We start from the raw sequence: 18,261 nt of genomic DNA on the forward strand, positions 1-18,261 counted from the left end.
GGCAGATTTGGACCCAGGTTCTCCTGACTTCAAGTCTGGCACTCTATCTACTATGCTAGCAGTCCTGACTATCATCTCTTCTCTGGAAGTATATCAGCTTTTTGTAATTGCCATTTATTTATTCTTTGTTATTCAGTCCTTTCAATTATATCTTACTTTTCCTAAGCCCATTTGGGGTTTTCTTGGCAAGGATACTGGAGCAGTCTGCCATTTTCTTCTCCAGTTCATTTTACAAATGAGGAAACTGAGGCCAACAGGGTTAAGCAACTTGACCAGGGTCACAAAGCTAGTAAGTGTCTCGAGTTCAGATTTGAACTCAGGAAGATGAATCTTACTGACTCTAGGCTCAGCACTCTATCCACTGCTCTTAGACTCAAGTGTTATTGTGGGCCATGACCAACAACCAGATTTGCATCTCAGAGGTAAGCAAAACACAACTGTGGCCAAATTTTGTAAACAATTTTATTGTGTGATTTGGTTCTCATGGAGATATTGTAAATCTCTGTTACTGGAGCATCATTATTCTAAGTGTGACAGTATTCCTCCCTTCTAAACAGTCAATTACTCCCTAAACATTTATTAAGTACTTAATAAATTAAGTACTTAGCAAAAGCCAACATGAAGTTTGCACAACTGATAATGACTCTCCAACTCTCAATGAGAAAGAGAGCTTACTCTTTAAGCCTGCTTTCTGTTATTCTTCTGATTCTGAACTGAACTTGCCTGATGGTGATAAAGAAAGTTCTAGTTTAGACACAAATGACCATACGTGATACTGGATGGATAATAAGTTCAATTTAAAAAAAAAAAGTAGATTATTTAGAATTGATCCTTGGTTCCATGTCACTCATGTCAAGCCAGCAAAAGACATGTTCCAACAACAATCACAAGACTCAGTCATTATACGGCACAAAGACAAATTTGCACCAACCAATCAAATAAATCCTTAGAAAGTCCACAGCCTATACATGAGACCATAGAAGCAGAGCAGCAATTAGAACAACAATCAGAGCATGAATCAGAACCACAATTAGACCAAGAACCAGTGAACAATCAGATATTACACCAAATTATACACCCAAATGATTATCCCAATCCCAATTACATCTTAAAAGAATCACCTGTAAACCATTATGACAATGAAAAAGAATCAACGGCAGAAGAAGACACAACATTTGATTTGCAATCAATCCAAGACCTAGACACTGACATTGATGAATAAATGAAAACACAAAAGACTTTATCACGAACTCTTGTTACCTGTAATTATCTTTATTAAACCAAAAAAAAAAAAAAAAGAAAGAAGAAAGATTAATCATGTTTCATAGACATTTGAACTTTGTTGCCTGACACAAGTCAACACAACAAAACATCAGTTCCAGTGCAAGGTGACAAGCACGGGTACAACAAACGACACAAGACAACACAACAGAACATCAGTTTCAGTGCAAGTTGACAAGCGCGTGGGTAACATCAAATGACACAAGTGAGGCGACCTCACAGATCATCACAAGGAAAGCAAACCTGAGGACTACAAAAAACATCCGTGATCGAATACACAATCAGTATATGGGACAACAAACCACAATGTGAAGAGGAGCATCGGAGCAGCATTGGACCCATGCATTTCAAAAACATAACTTATATCCAACAGAATTTTCACTGCATCCAACACTTTATATTCCATCCACACAGTACATACACTTTGCAGAAGAATTCTGGTGGAGTAAGTATGTAATACTTCATTACACGGAAAGGTCACACTAGACAACACATAGAACATTTTCTGACTTCACATCTACATGTGAAACATAAACTTAAACTTAAGAAAGAAGAGCTTGTCTGCGTTAGCACAGAGTTTTCCTCATGCTTTGGTTCAGACACCTTCTACTCAAAACACCTGACATTTCTTGTAAATAATGTATATATGTAAATGTTTGCTTACTAATCCTTAGCAATAAATTTTACTAACACACAGGGACAGTTAGTTAGCTTGATAAGTTAGAACAGGGACAGAATTTTCTAAACTTTCTTTGTAAATACTATACATAACTTAAGTCTATAGTTTAACCAAAAGACTTACAAAGAATATTAGTCTTATTTATTCTTACTAACATTTCTAACATAGGCATAAGTGTACTAACATATCCATATACTAACTTTAGGAAGATGAATTAGAATTTGGAAATTTAGATTGCAAAATTTTTCTTAATTGATATTTTTGTTGCTAGTTCATGAAGTTAGATAAGTACATAGAGAGAATTTATTACTTTGTTTTAGTTAGCAAATGTTAACTTTAAGACTGTTTGTGAATGTTTGCATTTAATCTGCTTTTCCTTTCTGTTAAAAAATTTTTGCAAAACCGAAACCCCATTCCTTTCCTATGCCTTTCCCACAACCCATCTTAGTTTTAACTTAGACTAGTCTTAGCATAGTTTAGGAGTAAGCAACCCTTTTTATTATTTTACAAAACTTAGATAGGGATAAGAGTATAGTTATAATTTAGCTTAGAATAAGAGTAGTAACCCCTTAGATCTTAGCAACCAGAAAATGTTGCAAGGTGCAAATTTTCCAAAAAAACAAATGAACAGATTGTAATGCAAGGTGGCTAACAGAAACTTTTTGCTTCTGTAATTTCTAATGGTCACAAAAAGTCAGTTAGAAGTCTTAGAATCTTCAGAAAGTCAGTTAGAACTTAAAGCTATAAATAGAGGTGAAGCTCCAACTGACAGGGCTTTTGCCTTCTAGCTTTTGCTTTGGCTGGAGGTTTTGCTTTGGCTTAGCCTGTTAGCTGTGGCCTTTTAGCTTGGCTTTGGCCTAATTGCTTCGGCCTTGGCCTGTGCTTTTTTGTCTTGGGGAAATTTAAACCTGTATCATTTCTCTGGACCTCTCCCTGATCTCTCCATCTACATTCCCTTCCCTTCCCCTGAATTTCCTTTGGGCCCTGGGTGGAAGGGAGGGCTTGGTGATTGAACATTGTGGGTTTTAATTTCTATAGACAAGTAGAGTATCGTCAAATAAGTTACCCCTAGTTTTAGTGATTTAATAAGGACTTTACTTAAAAGGCAGTCAATCTCCCGACTGGGAGAGCAGGCTCTCTCAGTCTAAACCTCTCCGTGACCCATCCCCCACCATCACCCTCTCCCAAGCAGCAGTTAGAAAATCCTGAACCTCTTTCCCTATGACTAATTTGAGATTAATAAATCCCCTTGTTACCTACTCAAAGCCTCTGGTGAATCATTGTATCAAAAATTGAGACAAGGGCTAAAGAGGGTAGGAATCATTTCTTTTTATTTCTTGAGAGACCTGGGGGCATCCATCTTGGCAGGAAGTACCTACCTGAGACTTCCTCCGGCCATCAGTGTGACTGGCAGGGAGGGGCTCTCTTGACTCCTCCCTCAAGAGACTTTAGAAACTAACAAGAGAAACCCTCCAGCCAAAACCTAAACATTTCTTACTGGACCTAGTTTCCTCCCTGTATTCTCTGTCTCAAGCCTCTGGGAATAAACTTTTTTGAGCTGCCCTCTCCTGCATACCCTATTTTCTTTATCTCCTATATACCTTCCCTTACCTTCATTCCTCCTCCAGTCACCTTATAATCACCTAATATCCCCTTTATCCTTCCTCACACCCAAATTGCCTCATTGACCCCTCAGATTACCTTATTTACTTCTTGATAACAGTACTTACTACATGGCAGGCTTTGTGCTAAGTGCTGGAGATATAAAGCAAGGCAAATAAAATTTTCTTTACTCCCTGGAGCACATAGTCTAATGGTGGAGACAACATGCAAACAACTATGTATAATATTCATCAATTGGGGAATGGCTGAAAAAGTGTGATATATGATTATAATGGAATACTATTGTGCCATAAGAAATGACAAACAAAATTATCACAAAAAAAAAACCTGGGAAGACATATATGAAGTGAAGAAAAGAGAAGCAAAACCAGGACAATGTTGCACACAAGTTAGCAACAATAAAGTATAATCTTCAACTGTGAATGACTTAACTTTTATTAGACATGCAAGGATCCAGGACAACTCCAAGGGGCCTAGGACCAAAAAAAGCTATCCAGTGCCATAGAAGGTACTGACAGGATCTGCTTGCAGATCAAAGCATGCTATTCACTTTATTTCCTCCATGAATTTTTCTCTAGCATAAGCATTATGATTCTTCTTTCACAACATGATGAACATGAAAATAATTATTACATGACAACACATGTACAACTTATAACATATTACCTAGTATCTTTTTTTGGTGAATGGGAGAAAGGGGGAGAGCATAGACTGTAAAATAGCAGAAAATAGTTATTGAAAATCATACTGTTGTGTAATACTGAAAAAAATTATACAAAATAAAGTATACATTATCCCCAAACAACAACAGTAACTATGTATTAATAAGGTTTATGAAATTGTAAAGATTAAAATTAGTATGCAATAATTAACTATTATATTTTATAAAGTTTGTTAATAATAAGAGCTAGCTAGCTAATCCAGTCCTGGTTGCGAGAGAAGAGAGCGAGAGAGAGGAGTTATAGAACTTATAAATAATACACGACCACGCAATGTGGTGGAGAGATTAAAAGAAATTCTGGGAAATACTGAAGGAATTCTGGAGAATGTAGTTCAAAGGTACAAAATTCTCTAATTATACATTGATTAAAAATTGGGAGTAATCAGCAGAGCAAGCACTGAGAAACCTGAGCAATACTGCCAGTCTTCATTAGTCACAAAAGTACTTTGACCCTTATGTCTTTTGTGACATTTTTGTCCCTGCTCTGGGCTTAGCAAAAATACCAGAGATGTAGGTCAGTTCAGTCATGTTAATGAAATGATATTCTCTGAAAGCTCTAACTTTGTTATTGTTTAAATTCACACATGGAACTGCAGATCTAATAATTATAGTTAGTTCTGTTCATCTGTTTCTATTTTCATTACAAAATGAATTCTCTTTCTCTATATGCCCTTTCTTGGGAAAATAAAATGCTTGTGGTATGTGTTATTGGAATTTGGGGGTCTCTCAACTATATTTCCCATGAGCCCACTGGCTTCCTGTCTTACGTGATGATGCAGACAGTTATGTAATGACTTAGCTGGGAGGATAAAATGGGGGGCTGGACTTGCACTTTCTCTTTTGCTTTCTATCCACCATGGAGGTGGCAGGCAAGGCACGCCATTTTTAAAACTGATTTAGCTAGGATGACATGTGGCTTCATTCTGTAATGGCTACTAATAAATTTATAAATACCATAATATTTTAAGGCTATCCTTTTATATTCATTTTATTTCTTACAGGTATTGACTTATATTAGTTTAGTTGGCAATTTTTAATTTTAATTCTTTAATTAATTTAGAAATTTTCCCATGGTTACATCATTCATGTTCTTTCTCTCCCCTCTTCCCTCCCCCATCTTGGAGCTGATGAGCGATTCCACTGGGTTTTACATGTATCATTTTTCAAAACCCATTTCTATATTGTTAATATTTGCAATAGAGTGATCCCCATCGAACCATGCAATCAATCATAAGTTTTTCTGTTGCATTTCTACACCCACAGTTCTTTCTCTGGATGTGGATAGCGTTCTTTCTCATAAGTCCCTCAGAATTGTTTTAGTTGGTCATTTTGAGGAAGTTTTTTTAGAGAGTTTTGAGATAAGTGAAAACAGGTTCTAGCTAAAATGCTTGTTTAAGATAAAGCTAATTTGCTTTTAGCCCCTCTATAGAGCAAGGATCTGAACATGGAGTGAAATTGTTTTTTTAAAAAAAATATTTTGGAAAAGATATTTTGATACAATTGGTTTCCTTCATAATATTATGTAATTTTTTGTTCAAATCATTTCAGAATTATTACAGAAATTTATTATGGCAAATTATTATAGGAAAACAGTTTGCAAAACAACTATTAGAGAGGTACCTCCATGTCTGGCCTGGAGTTGGGAGCAAATCTGGTCTCAGACACATGTCTGACCTCAGCCTAGCCCTTATTCTACTATCTTAGAATCAACACTTAGTTTTCTTTCTAAAACATGAGGTAAGAGCTTAAAAAAAAAAAGAGCTTAAAAAAAATTGCCATCTCATTTCCTTTTTTGATAGGATTACTCAGCTAGTGGATACAGGGAATAATAATAGCTAGTAATAGCAGAATTTATGTATAGTGTTTTAAGGTTTGTAAAGTATTTTACAAATATTATCAATTTCTCTTCACAATGACCATGAGAAGTGAATGCTATTATTATTATTCCCATTTTATAGATGAAGAAACTGAGGCAGATAGAGGTTAAAGTGATTCGTTCCAGAATTACACAGCCTGTATATGTCTGAGATAGGATTGACTTGGAATCTTCCAACTTTTATTCACTATGCCATCTAGTTACTTCTGTAGAATTCAAGGGATCTAATTAATTTACCTATAGTTTGGCACATTCTATGCATGTAGAGAAGTTGGAAAGATAGGGATTAAGGCATAACATAATCAGATTGATTCAGAAGTGGCAATTGTTAATAAGTCAGTATTCTGGTGACAGGAGTGTCCAGGGGGAACGTTCTGTTCTCCCACCACCAATTATTGAGTTTTTACTGTTCAACATTTTCATCAGTGACTTGGATAGGTAAGATTTTAATAGGTGAGGAGAAGTGGGGAGTCTGTTCCCATATGCCCCTTTTCTTAACATAGCACCCCTGGTTACAGATTAGAAAGTAAGGGAATGTTTGAAAAAGCACGTAAGTACTTGAGTTTTCTGTCCTTTGACTAGTTCTTCAGAAATCAGGAATGCTTCTTACCTCTGTTTTGCATTTTGTTGCTAACATGTTTTGATGAGCTTCTTTTGATCCACATATTCAGTGTATATTATTTTTCTCTGTGATTTCCTTTGCTTCTTTAGTAAGCAAGCTTTTTTTGTGTTTTCATTTTGTTTTCATTTTATTTATGTCCAGTGTAAGAAGAAAAATGTTTTTTTTGTCTTTGAAGTAAATTCAGTCTAATTGGGTTACCAGGCCATACATACTTAGACTCACAGGATTATAGATGTAGAGATATAAATTACCTCAGATGCCATCTAACCCAGTCCTTTGGAATTGCAGATGAATAAACTAATGTCCAAAGAAATCGATTTGCCCCAGGTGAGAGATGAGTCCTATGACCTAGAGACACTGAACTACAGTACAAACTATTCCAATACTGAATATGCTTAAATGAAAGATTTAATTTCTCAACTTTGATCAAATTATCTTAACTTTGAACTCCATCACTTTTTTAGTACATTTAGTAAGTATAGAAGATAAATCCTACAGTGCCCTTGATTAATCTTCTTTACCCATGGGTCATGAGCTAATCATCCTGTCTCCCAGTGTTGGTTTCATACTTTGATGATTATAGTCAGGGAGGATAATTAGACATTCACCCAGAAATGAATGAGTTCTATTGCCATTTCTGAAATGGGTATAGTTATTCTATTACTAGAGCACCTCTTATGATGACAGTTGAGCTTCGAATTATCCGGCAGACATCTGGCGTTCTTCCAAGGTGTTCAGATGTATTTTTCAATTGCATTATTGCAAATTAATTGGTCACAAGATTTAACCTTGAAGTTCCTCTTCACTTCACAGTTTCTGATCATTGATTTTAATCTGTACTTGGTCAATATAATCAGTTCTAAAAATGTAATGTCAAAATGAAAGCATCTTCTATAGGGAGTTCATCAGGACATTTCAGCTTCCCTTTGGGGTAAACTTTTTTTTTGCCCTCTTCCTACCATATAACACCCCATACCTGTTTTGTAAGAGTCTTCATTTTCCTTTGTCCTCTCATTCTGACTTATTCTGTTTTTCACGCTCATTGGGAAAAAGATCAATTTCCACATTTTCTAGGCACACGATAGTTTCTGTAGAGGCTGACTCATCAGCAGGTGTCACTTTCATTCTTGGTCTTACAATACAGGCAGAAAATCTTGAAGGGTGCATTAGATATGCCACTAGGGGAAGAAACTCATTGACTTTAGAGTAATAAAAGAGTTGCTATTGCAGGCAGCCAAAAGAAATTTTTTCAGAAGTTTTAACTGAAAGTTTTCTAATTCTCACATAAAGGATATGAGAGTTGGATTTTCCTATTCCTCCTTTCTCTCCCCTCTCTACTTCTAGTCCATTGGTATACAACATAATTTTACTCAGTGTTGTTACAGTATAACATTAACATTGCTTATATTTTCAGATTTTTTTCAAATGCATTGATCAGTTTTGCTAATTGTTTTCTTTCTTTTTAATTTCTACCCTGTGGGATGACTTTCTAGGAAAGGAGAAAGATACAGGGAGAAATTTAGGTGATGTTAAAACAAGACGATGCCATCGATAACATGCCAAGCCTAGAATCAGGAAGATAACCTCCTGAGTTTAAATCTGGCCTCAGATTCTTACTAGCTATGTGATAATGGGAAAATCACTAAGCCTTGTTTGCCTTAGTTTCCTTATTTGTAAAAGTGAGCTGGAGAAGGAAATGGCAAACCACTCCGATATCTTTGCCAAGAGAATCCCAAAAGGGGTCACAAAGGGACAGTCTCAACTGAAAAATGAGTAAACAACAACAAAAAACAACAAAAAAATAAAAAATCAAGTCAAATCAACAAAGCAAGTCAATAAGCATCCAATAAACTCCTGAAATATATCAGGCACTATTTTAAGTGCTTGGGGATTCAAAGAAAGGCAAAAGACAGTTTCTGCTCTAAGGAGCTTACTCTCTGATGGTACTCTCAGATTCTCTTGAACAAACAAGATATACACAGGCTACTTTGGAAATAGACATTAGAGGAAGGGAAGTTGGAAGAAAAACTTCTTGTAGAAGTAGAATGTTAGCTGAAACTTGAAAGGAGCCTGGAAACAAAGAGTTGGGGATGAAGAAGGAAAAGATTTTAGTTATGGGGAGAGGAACAGCCAGTGAAAACACAGAGTCAGGATCTGGAGTGTCTTGCAAGGAGAGAGCAAGGAGGCCAATGATAACTTCATTCCAGAGTGTATCAAAAAAATTGGTGTAGTGGATAAAGCCCTGAGCCTGGAGTCAGGAAGACCTCAGCCTTACTAGTGTGACCCTGAGCAAGTCATTTTAATTGCCTCAGTTTCCTCATCTATAAAATGAGCTGGATAGAGAAATGGCAAACCACTCCAATGTCTTTGCCAAGAAAACACCATATGGGTAAAGAAGAGTCAGAGATGCCTGTAAACGACTTAACCACAAAAACACAAAAGTCTTGAAGTCACAAATAGATGGTAAGACTTAAATAAACAGCATTGCTGACTTCTGTTATTCTTACTCAGAAGGCTAATACCACCATCTAAGCATGTTGCAGTTTATAGGATTATTCTTTAAACATTTTTTTCACCTCTTGCTCTCCAATATCTTTCTCAAGAGTTCCCATCTTCCAGTAAGCCTGACTAGTGGCTTGCGCTCCTCTTCTTGTTAATGGTTCTTTTCTCTGATAAAGACATTTCCTATACTTCCAATAAGGAATAATTAGGTTATAGGAATAAGTAGGTTAAAGCAGACATTTTTTGTTTTTGTTTTTTAAAGAAAAGGAAACCCAAGAAGGCCAGATTCATCTCTTAGGTTTTTGTTTGGCTTTGATTTTTTTTTTTCACAGATTCATCTCTTTGCAGCTCACATTTATCTTATCTCTGTGGTAACTCCTTTTCTATTAGTTTCTGCAGTTACTTGGGAAGACCTGAGTTTTAATCCAGTTTCAGACACTTAATTATTTTGTAACTCTCTGGCCAATTTACTTCTGTTTGGCCCAGTTCCTTCATCTGTAAAATAGGGATAATAATTATATTCAAGGGTTATTATGAGCATCAGATGAGATAAATAAGCACTGTATAGAAATGTTAGTTATATAATTAGTACTTTATTTTGTTATCCCCTGAATGTTAAAGTTGGAATTCAATTTAGCAATTTAACAGACCTATTATAGCATGCAAAGTACTGTGTTAAAATCAATTTACATTTTTATGAGATTGTAGCATTAATTAATTGACAGACATTTATTAAGCACCTGCTGTGTAGCAGGTACTAGATTAGGCACTAAGTGATACAAACAACAATGAATGAAGCAATCTTTGTGTACCTAGAGCTCACCTCTAACAGGAAAGAAGTTAAGTAAGCATATAAAGAACAGGTTCATAGATGTAGAGCTGGACAGGATCTTAGATGCCTCTGAGTTTATCCCTTTCATTTTACAGATGAAGAAACTGAGGCCTATAGAGATTAAGTGACTTGTTTAAGATAATAGCTAATTAAGTGTCTAAGGTGTGATTTGAACCAAGATCTTCCTAACACTAAGTCAATTGCTCCGTCTGAGATATACTACGCTGAATGTCTTGATAAATATTAATCAAATAGTTCATTATGAATTAGTTCGTGATCAAGGGCATTTACATTTGGACAGATCAGGAAAGGCTCATATAGACAGTAGTATTTAAGTTGTATTTAGAAGGAAACCAGGGATCCTAGTAAGGAAGAAGTGAAGAAGGAGTGTATTCTAGATTTGGGAAGTGGCCAGAGGAAAGACAGATGGTAAGTCCAATATCATGTGTGAGAATCAGAAAGAAGTCCTGTTTGTTTGGCATCACAGAGTTGGGGGGAAAGAGAAGCAATATGTAATGAAACTGGAAAGAGAATTGGTGCCAAGTTGGGAAGGGTTTTAAAAGCCATACCAGCAAGTTTATATTTGATGCTAGAGATAAGAGAGAGCCTTTTCTGAAGATGCAATATTGTATTCTGGGTAAAAAAAGAAATAGGTTAGCTCCTTTAATTTACAAATAAGTAAACTGAGGTCCAAAGAATTTCATTCATCCAAGGTCAAATAACTTGGAAGTAATTGTTATTATCATCTCTATTTTACAGTGGGGAAAACCAGGATAAACAAAAATTAAGTGACTTGCCCAGGGTTTCATATTGAGTAAGTGTTTGAGGCTAGATTTAAACTTCGGTTTTCTTGACTCCAAATCTAGCTGCAGAAATTAATGGAAAAGGAGTTACAAATAGGTGTAAATGCAAACTGAAGTTGATGGAAAAGGCTTGGAATTCATGTTTCTGGTCCATTTAATAAATTTGATAGCACCTGCTATAAAATTTAGCATGATTTATATTGTTTAAACCTCTGATTACTTCATATGTGTTACTCATCCTTATGTAAATGATAAACTTGTGGGCAGAGACCATGTCTTATGTTTCTTTTATTGTACTTGTAGTGTGAGGTAATGGCCAGTACCCCACAAAAAATTGCTAGTTAATTGTTTCCTCTCTCAATTAAGGGTTCACTGCTATTTGAGTAAAACCAGGGCTGGTTTTTCTAACACACACACACACACACACACACACATATCTTATTCATATTCCTTTGGGGAAAATTAAACATGGTAGGAATTTTTCCCCATCCTTAAATACTTTTTTGAGTGAGTGTGTAATATTTCCTTTTCTACAGGCATTGATTCCATGTTCTCTGTTAATTCTATATTCATTAAAAGCTTTGGTGTCTGTGTGATTTCATTGGTTCAGAGCAATGATTCCCAAAGTGGGTGCTGCTGCCCTCTGGTGGGTGCTGCAGTGATCCAGGGAGGTGGTGATGGCCATAGGTGCATTAATCTTTCCTATTAATTGCTATTAAAATTTTAAAAAATTAATTTCCAGGGGGCTAAGTAATATTTTTTTCTCTAAAGGGGACGGTAGGCCAAAAAAGTTTGGGAACCACTAGTTTCGAGAGAAAGCCACCTTTAATAATGCATTGTATAGTAATCTGCAATTTATGGGCTTAGTTGACTAAGGCCAGAAAACAAGTATGTGTCAGAGGTAGGTATGTCAACCTAGATCTTCCTGACTCCCAGCTGGATTTTATCCAAATACTGTACTGCCTCTCTAATCGTTAAATTAGATAGTTTAATAGTGATAACTTGCCTGAGATGCTGTGCTTAATCATGGCCCTGTCAATTTCATTAGCATCCCGGAGGGTGATGCTTTCAGTTAATGTGCAGAAAACATGTTGAACCTAATAGGGAATTAAACCATATTTGTCCATAGGTTGGAGGACAGAAAAATTGTTAAGGAGAATATGCCAGAAATTAGACTGTAGCTGGACTCTGGGCATTTTTTTCCTAGCTAAGTAGTGATGGGGTAACTTTGTTTCTTCTTTTTTGCCTGCTACAGAAACTTCAGCTTGGGGAGGGGGAGTGGGGAGGAGAGAGAGAAGAAGAAATATAACCAGAGGACAACAATGGACTTTTCACAGAGATTAGACAGCCTGTCTCTGCTCTATTCAAGCCATAAAGAAAAGATTAATATTAATATCAAGTGGTTTGATACAGAGCAAAAGGAAATGCTCACATTTACAGATTAAGAATCTGGATTTCAGGAAACTCATCATAATTCACAAATTAACTTTTGCAAAACTGATGATGTGTTTATATCATGTTTTATACAGGGTCATTATCATCCAAAGGCCTACCTAAAACCAAAGGGAAAAGTCATGGAGAGGGGTAAGTTATTCTTTACCTTTAGGTAGTGTTAACATTGCAAGTTATTTTAGGATTAGTCTACCCCCAGGCCAGGCAATTCTATTTTTAATGCCAAATTCTTTTGTGGGAATTTTTTTTACCTTCTATTTCTGTTGTTGTGTCACAAGATTTGGGTACCTAAGTGTTTAAATTCAACCTCTACCCAACCTAGGTCTATGAAGTAAATGATCTGGAGCAGATCACATGCAGCTAATAAAACAATCCCTGCCTATGGCCCCCTACCTGCAAGGGAAGGAATGGTCCTCCCTCTTCCCCTATCATTTCCTTACCCTCTGGAGAGCTACTGTGCAATCATCAATGAAAAGGAAAAGGGAATTCCAAATTAATCCTATTCCTGGTTGGTAACACTCCTCCCCCTCAGATTTTGAACAGCTCCCCTCCTTCAGCCTCCTCCCTCCCCCTATTTTTTATAACTCTATAATGAAGTTATGATGCAATGTTGTATATTATAGTTATCTGTGTTTCTATATTATCCCACTCCTTGAAGACAGTGACAGTTGTCTTATCAAAATTTTGTCTCTTACCCAAGTACTTTGCAAACAGGTGCATAAAGTGTTTGCCAAGGATTATGGAGAAGCCAAATGTTCATCGTTTTGTTTTATTTATTCATCAATATGATCTCCATGACTTTCTGATAGCCAACAGAATTGTAGCTGAGTTAGAATACACCTAAAATTGTGGTTTCACTGTAGGACTTACTTAGGAAGAATCATTAGAATACAGGAATCTGTATTTCAAATTGATAGTAAGAAATGATTTTGTTTCTATTATTTCACATCATTTAAGAGCCAGTATGTACTGGGCAGAAAGTAATGGAAGAGTTCCTAATAGGTGTGAATGGACTACCACATATAAACACAATGGAGAAGTCTGGAGAAGAACAGGGATAAGGAATCTCATCAAGAAGAGGCAACTAGGTGACTCACAGGATAGAGAACCAGACCTAGAGATGGGAGGTCATGAGTTCAAATCTTGCCTCAGATATATCCTCTCTGTGTGACCTTCGGCAAGTCACTTAACCCTCATTGCCTAGCCCTTACCATTCTTCTGCCTTGGAAGTAATACACAGTATTGTTTCTAAGATGGAAGGTAAGCTTTAAAAAAATGATAGTAAGAGAAAATGGGATATGTCCAGATCCAGGAGTGACGGGTATAAGATGAATCCTACACTGGTTCTGTTTAGATGTCAGAACAAAAGGAGGAGGAAGGCAGTGTTGCATTGATGAAGCATTTTGGGAAGAAACTCCAATACTGATGATGTCACAGATCTATATGAGTGAACTTTCATGGTTCCTATTTAATTTTTTTTTAACTCTTACCTTCTGTCTTAGAATCTATACAGAACATTGATTCCAAGGTAAAAGTGTGATAAGGCCTAGGCAAATAGGGTTAACTGTCAAATAGCTTGGAAATATCTGAGGGCAGGTTTGAACTCAGGACTCCCTGTCTCTAGGTCTAGAGCTCTATCCACTGAGCCACCTAGCTGCTCCTTGACTCTATTCAGCCTTGCTTGCTCCTGCTAATCTCTGAATGCTGTCAACTATACACATTTAATGGAGACCATCAATCTTAAGTCTTGTTTACAGGGTATTCTTTTTTGTTTCCCCAAACAATGAAAATATAAGTCATTTTAATCAACTCTATATCCCAGTCTGTGCTAGAAGGCATGGCAAAATAATTTTGCAGTTGAGGAAATGGAGGTTCAGAGAGACTAAGTGACTTATTCAATGTCACATGGCTCCTTAATTGCTTTGCTTTTAGTTCAGTTGTTTCTGACTTTTTGTGACACTATTTGGAGTTTTTTTGGCAGAGATGCTGGAGTGGTTTGCCATTTCCTTTTCCAGTGCATTTTATAGGTGAGGAAATTGAGGCAAATGGGGTTAAATGACTTGCCTAGAGTCACACACTAGTGTCTGAGGCCAGATTTGAACTCACATCTAAGCCCAGCTCTCTATCCACTGTACTGCCTAGGTTTTCTAACTAACACCCCCAATGCCTTTCTTCCCTTGTGGTTCTGATTTACACATAACAAATTAGTTCTCCACCAAGACCCAGCTGAATGCTTGACTGGTAGAAACTGACCCTGCATCTTATATCAGCAGTGATGCTGAGTTCTTGTGTCCACAGAGAGTGACAGATTCATCCATACTGGGAAGACTTTAAGTATGGTTATAGGAGCCAGTGAAGTTTCCTTTCAGAAGACCAGTCTGGCAAAGTACAAAGAAACTTCTCTCTAGTAAATTGGCCATCCAAATTGGTCTTATTTGGATATGGTAAAATAGGAAACAAATAAAAATATTAAATGTCCCTCAGTTCATGCTCCATCCATCCACTTTGGCATTAACAGTGACAGTGGTAAGAAAGGAGCCTGGAGGGGATAACAATTACCTAATTTTTAGACTAATTATAAAGTTAAATGAAGTTTTGGAGATGCTGAATATGAGAGCTTTCTCTACTGAACTGTAGGTAGAAATGATCCTGAAGGAACTGAATTGTGCCATCATTGACATGGTCACTACTAAGCAAATCAGGAAGAAAGACAAATAAAGGAACTGCTATAGTTAATTTGGGGTAGCTAACTGGCTCAATGGTTAGAGCACTGGGCCTGGAATCAGGAAGACCCGAGTTCAAATCTAGCCTCAGATACTTACTAGCCATTTCCTGGGCAAGTTATTTAACCCTGTTTGCCACTGTTTCTTTGTCTCTTAAATAAGTTGGAGAACTAAATGGTAAATCACTCTAGTATCTTTGTCAAGAAAACCCCAAATGGGGTCACAAAGAGTCCCAATACAACTAATCAATAAAATAACAACATAATTCTATCCTGAGCTCAAAGGAAACAAGAGACATTTGCTCATCTTGTATGTAGAACTCATAACTAAATATTTGGAACTATAAAATAATATTATTTCATTTGCAACACTTTAAAATTTATAGTATTTTATATGCATTATTGCACTTGATTCTCAAAATAACCTCATGAGATAGGTGATATTATTCTGTCCAATTTATAGATGAGGAAAGTAAGACTCAGGGAGGGAAGTGACTTGTTAAGGGTCACACAACTAATGTTAGGGGTGGATTCTAATCTAGGTCTTATTTCATGCTCATATTTAAATCTTTTTGTTCATGTGCCTCTTTCAATCCTGCCTTTGTACTCTAGCGGTGTTATGGCTAGCAGTGGGTCATAGTCTGTAACCCTTTTTTGTTGTTTTAGTTCAACTCAACTAAGAATAATTTATTTTCTTATATCTGTCAAGAGTGTTTTTTAGTGTTTCATAGAAGTACTGAGTGTGTCTTCATTGAAGTAGACTAATGACTTCTGTGGTTTTATTTCCTATCTAGTCATTTTATTGAAATTATTATTTACTTCAATTAATTTTGAATGAATATCTAGAATTCTTGGGTAGATAATTTCAACAATAAAATGCAAATAATGATAATTTTGTGTCTATCCTTATTCGTTCAATTTTTTTACCTTATTTTTCTGAATAGTTAACATTTCTAGAATTATATCAATTAATAGCTACAGTGTGCATCCCTGCTGTTATTGGGAAAGACCTCTTATGTTTCTTCCTTTAGATACTGCTAGTACTTAGTTTTATTTGTTTGCCATATTAAAGAAAAATCTACTTCTTCCTAAGCTATTTTTTTTAAAGCCCTTACCTTCTCTCTTAGCTATAATGCTAAGTATCAGATCTAAGGCAGAATAGTGGTAAAGTCTAGACAATTTGGGATAAGTGATTTGTCCAGGGGTCACATAGCTAGGAAGTGTCCAAGGTCAGTTTTGAACTCAGGACTTCTCTTTTCCAGGTCTGACTCTTATCTACTGAGGCACCTAGTGTCTCCTGTTCCTATGCTTTTTAGTGTTGTTTTTTTTTTTAACTTCAGTGAATATTATAATTTGTCAAGATTTTCCGCATATTTTGATATAATCATGTGATCTTTGTTTTTTGTTATCTTGTTATATTTATAGTTTCCTTAATGTTAATGCAATCCTGAATTTCTAGTGTAATTCCAACAAGGTTATAATATATAATCTTCTAAATATGTTATCAGCATAATCTCTTTTCTAATGTTTTATTCAGTAATTTGAGTCAATATTAATAGCTCTATATTGGTTTGAATTTTCTTTCTTTGCTTTTTTTCCTTGTATGGGTAGCAAGATCATATTTACTTCTATGATAAATGGAAGAAGGCATTAATTCTCTCTTTTGGACAAATATATGTAAAATTGTGCTTATTTATTTTGGACTGTTTCATGGAATCCAGTTGTTATGCCATCTCAACTTTTCTCTTTGAGAATTCACTCATGACTTTTCTTACTAACTTTTTTTGAGATTAAGTAAATTAAATTATCATATTTTCCATTAATTAGTATTTTATATTTCAGTATTAATCAATTCATTTAAAGGGTAAGTTTTTGTTTTTATATATTTGAGCAAAAGAGTTTTCTGACATTTTCTTTTTTACCTGTCTTTAACTTCTTTTTCATTTTTGAGTTTGGTAAATTTGGCTTTTTAAGAATAATTTTATCTAACAGATTTTTAGTTTTTTGTTTAGGTTTTCTTTGATTTTTTTTCATAGTTTCTATTTTGTGTTTATTTGTGTTTTTTATTTTAAATGTAAACCTAATTCATTGATACTTATTTCCTTGGTTTATGAAGTGTAAAGTCTACCTAAATCCTAAAGGTTTTATTTTGTCGTTTCATTGCCATAATTTTCTTTGATAAAACTCTTTATTTTTTCTTAGATCCATGCTTAATTTGGATTAGATTATTTAGCATCCATTTTAGTTTGAATTTTCTCCAAATGTACCTTACTAATTATAGTTTTTATTCTATTTTGTTTAGTAATGGTTATATTTATCATAGTTGCATTTATGTATTTGTTTATGATTCTTTATGCCCTAGTGATCTGGTTAGTTTTGTTAAAGGTGAGAATTATGTATATTCTTTGTGTACTTCTTTGTGTATACTTCATGTATACTCTTTTAGTGATTATCAGAGGTCTAACATAACTAACTTTTAAAAAATTCTATTCAAGCTCTTTCTTTTTTTTCTGAAAGGGTGACATTGAAGCCCCATATGATCATTGCTGTTTATTACTCCCTGTAGTTTAATGATCTTTTGCTTGAAATTCTTATACTACAGTGCCATTTGGTATGTATTTAGCATTGCTTTTATTTCATTTGCTATTGACCTATGAAGCGTAATGTAGTTTTCTTATTTCTTTTAATTATGTCTGTTTATATTGCCTTATCTAATATCATGATTAGCAACAAATCTGAAATATAAAAGATTTATCTCAAACTTACTCCCCCTATCTCAACTTCATATGAATTTATGCTTCAGACTTTCTTGTGAGCAATAAATGGTTGGATTCTGCTTTCTAATCCATGCCATTAACTCTGTTTTATGGATGAGTTTGTCCCATTTACATTCGTGGATATGACTGATAATTGTTATTTTTTCCATTCCTCATAGGCTCTTTATTTTCCTCTCTTTTCCTTCTCTCTCTTCCTTCACAAAATTAAATAAATTGTTGAAAGAAAGGTAAGGGGGGTGGGCAGCTCAGTAGATTGAGAGGCAGGCCTAGAGAGAGGAGGTCCTGGGTTCAAAATAGGCTACAGACACTTCTAAAGTGAAGCAGAGGAGAGAGAGTGAGAGGGAGAGGGAGAGAGGGAGAGAGGGAGAGAG

At 35.5% G+C, this 18,261-nt stretch overlaps 1 protein-coding gene across 1 annotated transcript in view; it reads left to right on the forward strand.

Annotated features, from left to right (window-relative positions):
- Window positions 1-18,261, forward strand: part of PRRG1 (proline rich and Gla domain 1) — a 159,706-nt gene that overhangs the window by 69,921 nt on the left and 71,524 nt on the right. The window contains exon 2 of the mRNA XM_044670161.1: window positions 12,469-12,523. Within this exon, the coding sequence (XP_044526096.1) occupies window positions 12,514-12,523 (10 nt within the window). The 5' untranslated portion in view covers window positions 12,469-12,513. The remainder of the gene's footprint in view (window positions 1-12,468; window positions 12,524-18,261) is intronic.

The sequence above is a fragment of the Gracilinanus agilis genome, chromosome 3 (assembly GCF_016433145.1).
Source record: "Gracilinanus agilis isolate LMUSP501 chromosome 3, AgileGrace, whole genome shotgun sequence".
NCBI classification, from domain to species: domain Eukaryota; kingdom Metazoa; phylum Chordata; class Mammalia; order Didelphimorphia; family Didelphidae; genus Gracilinanus; species Gracilinanus agilis.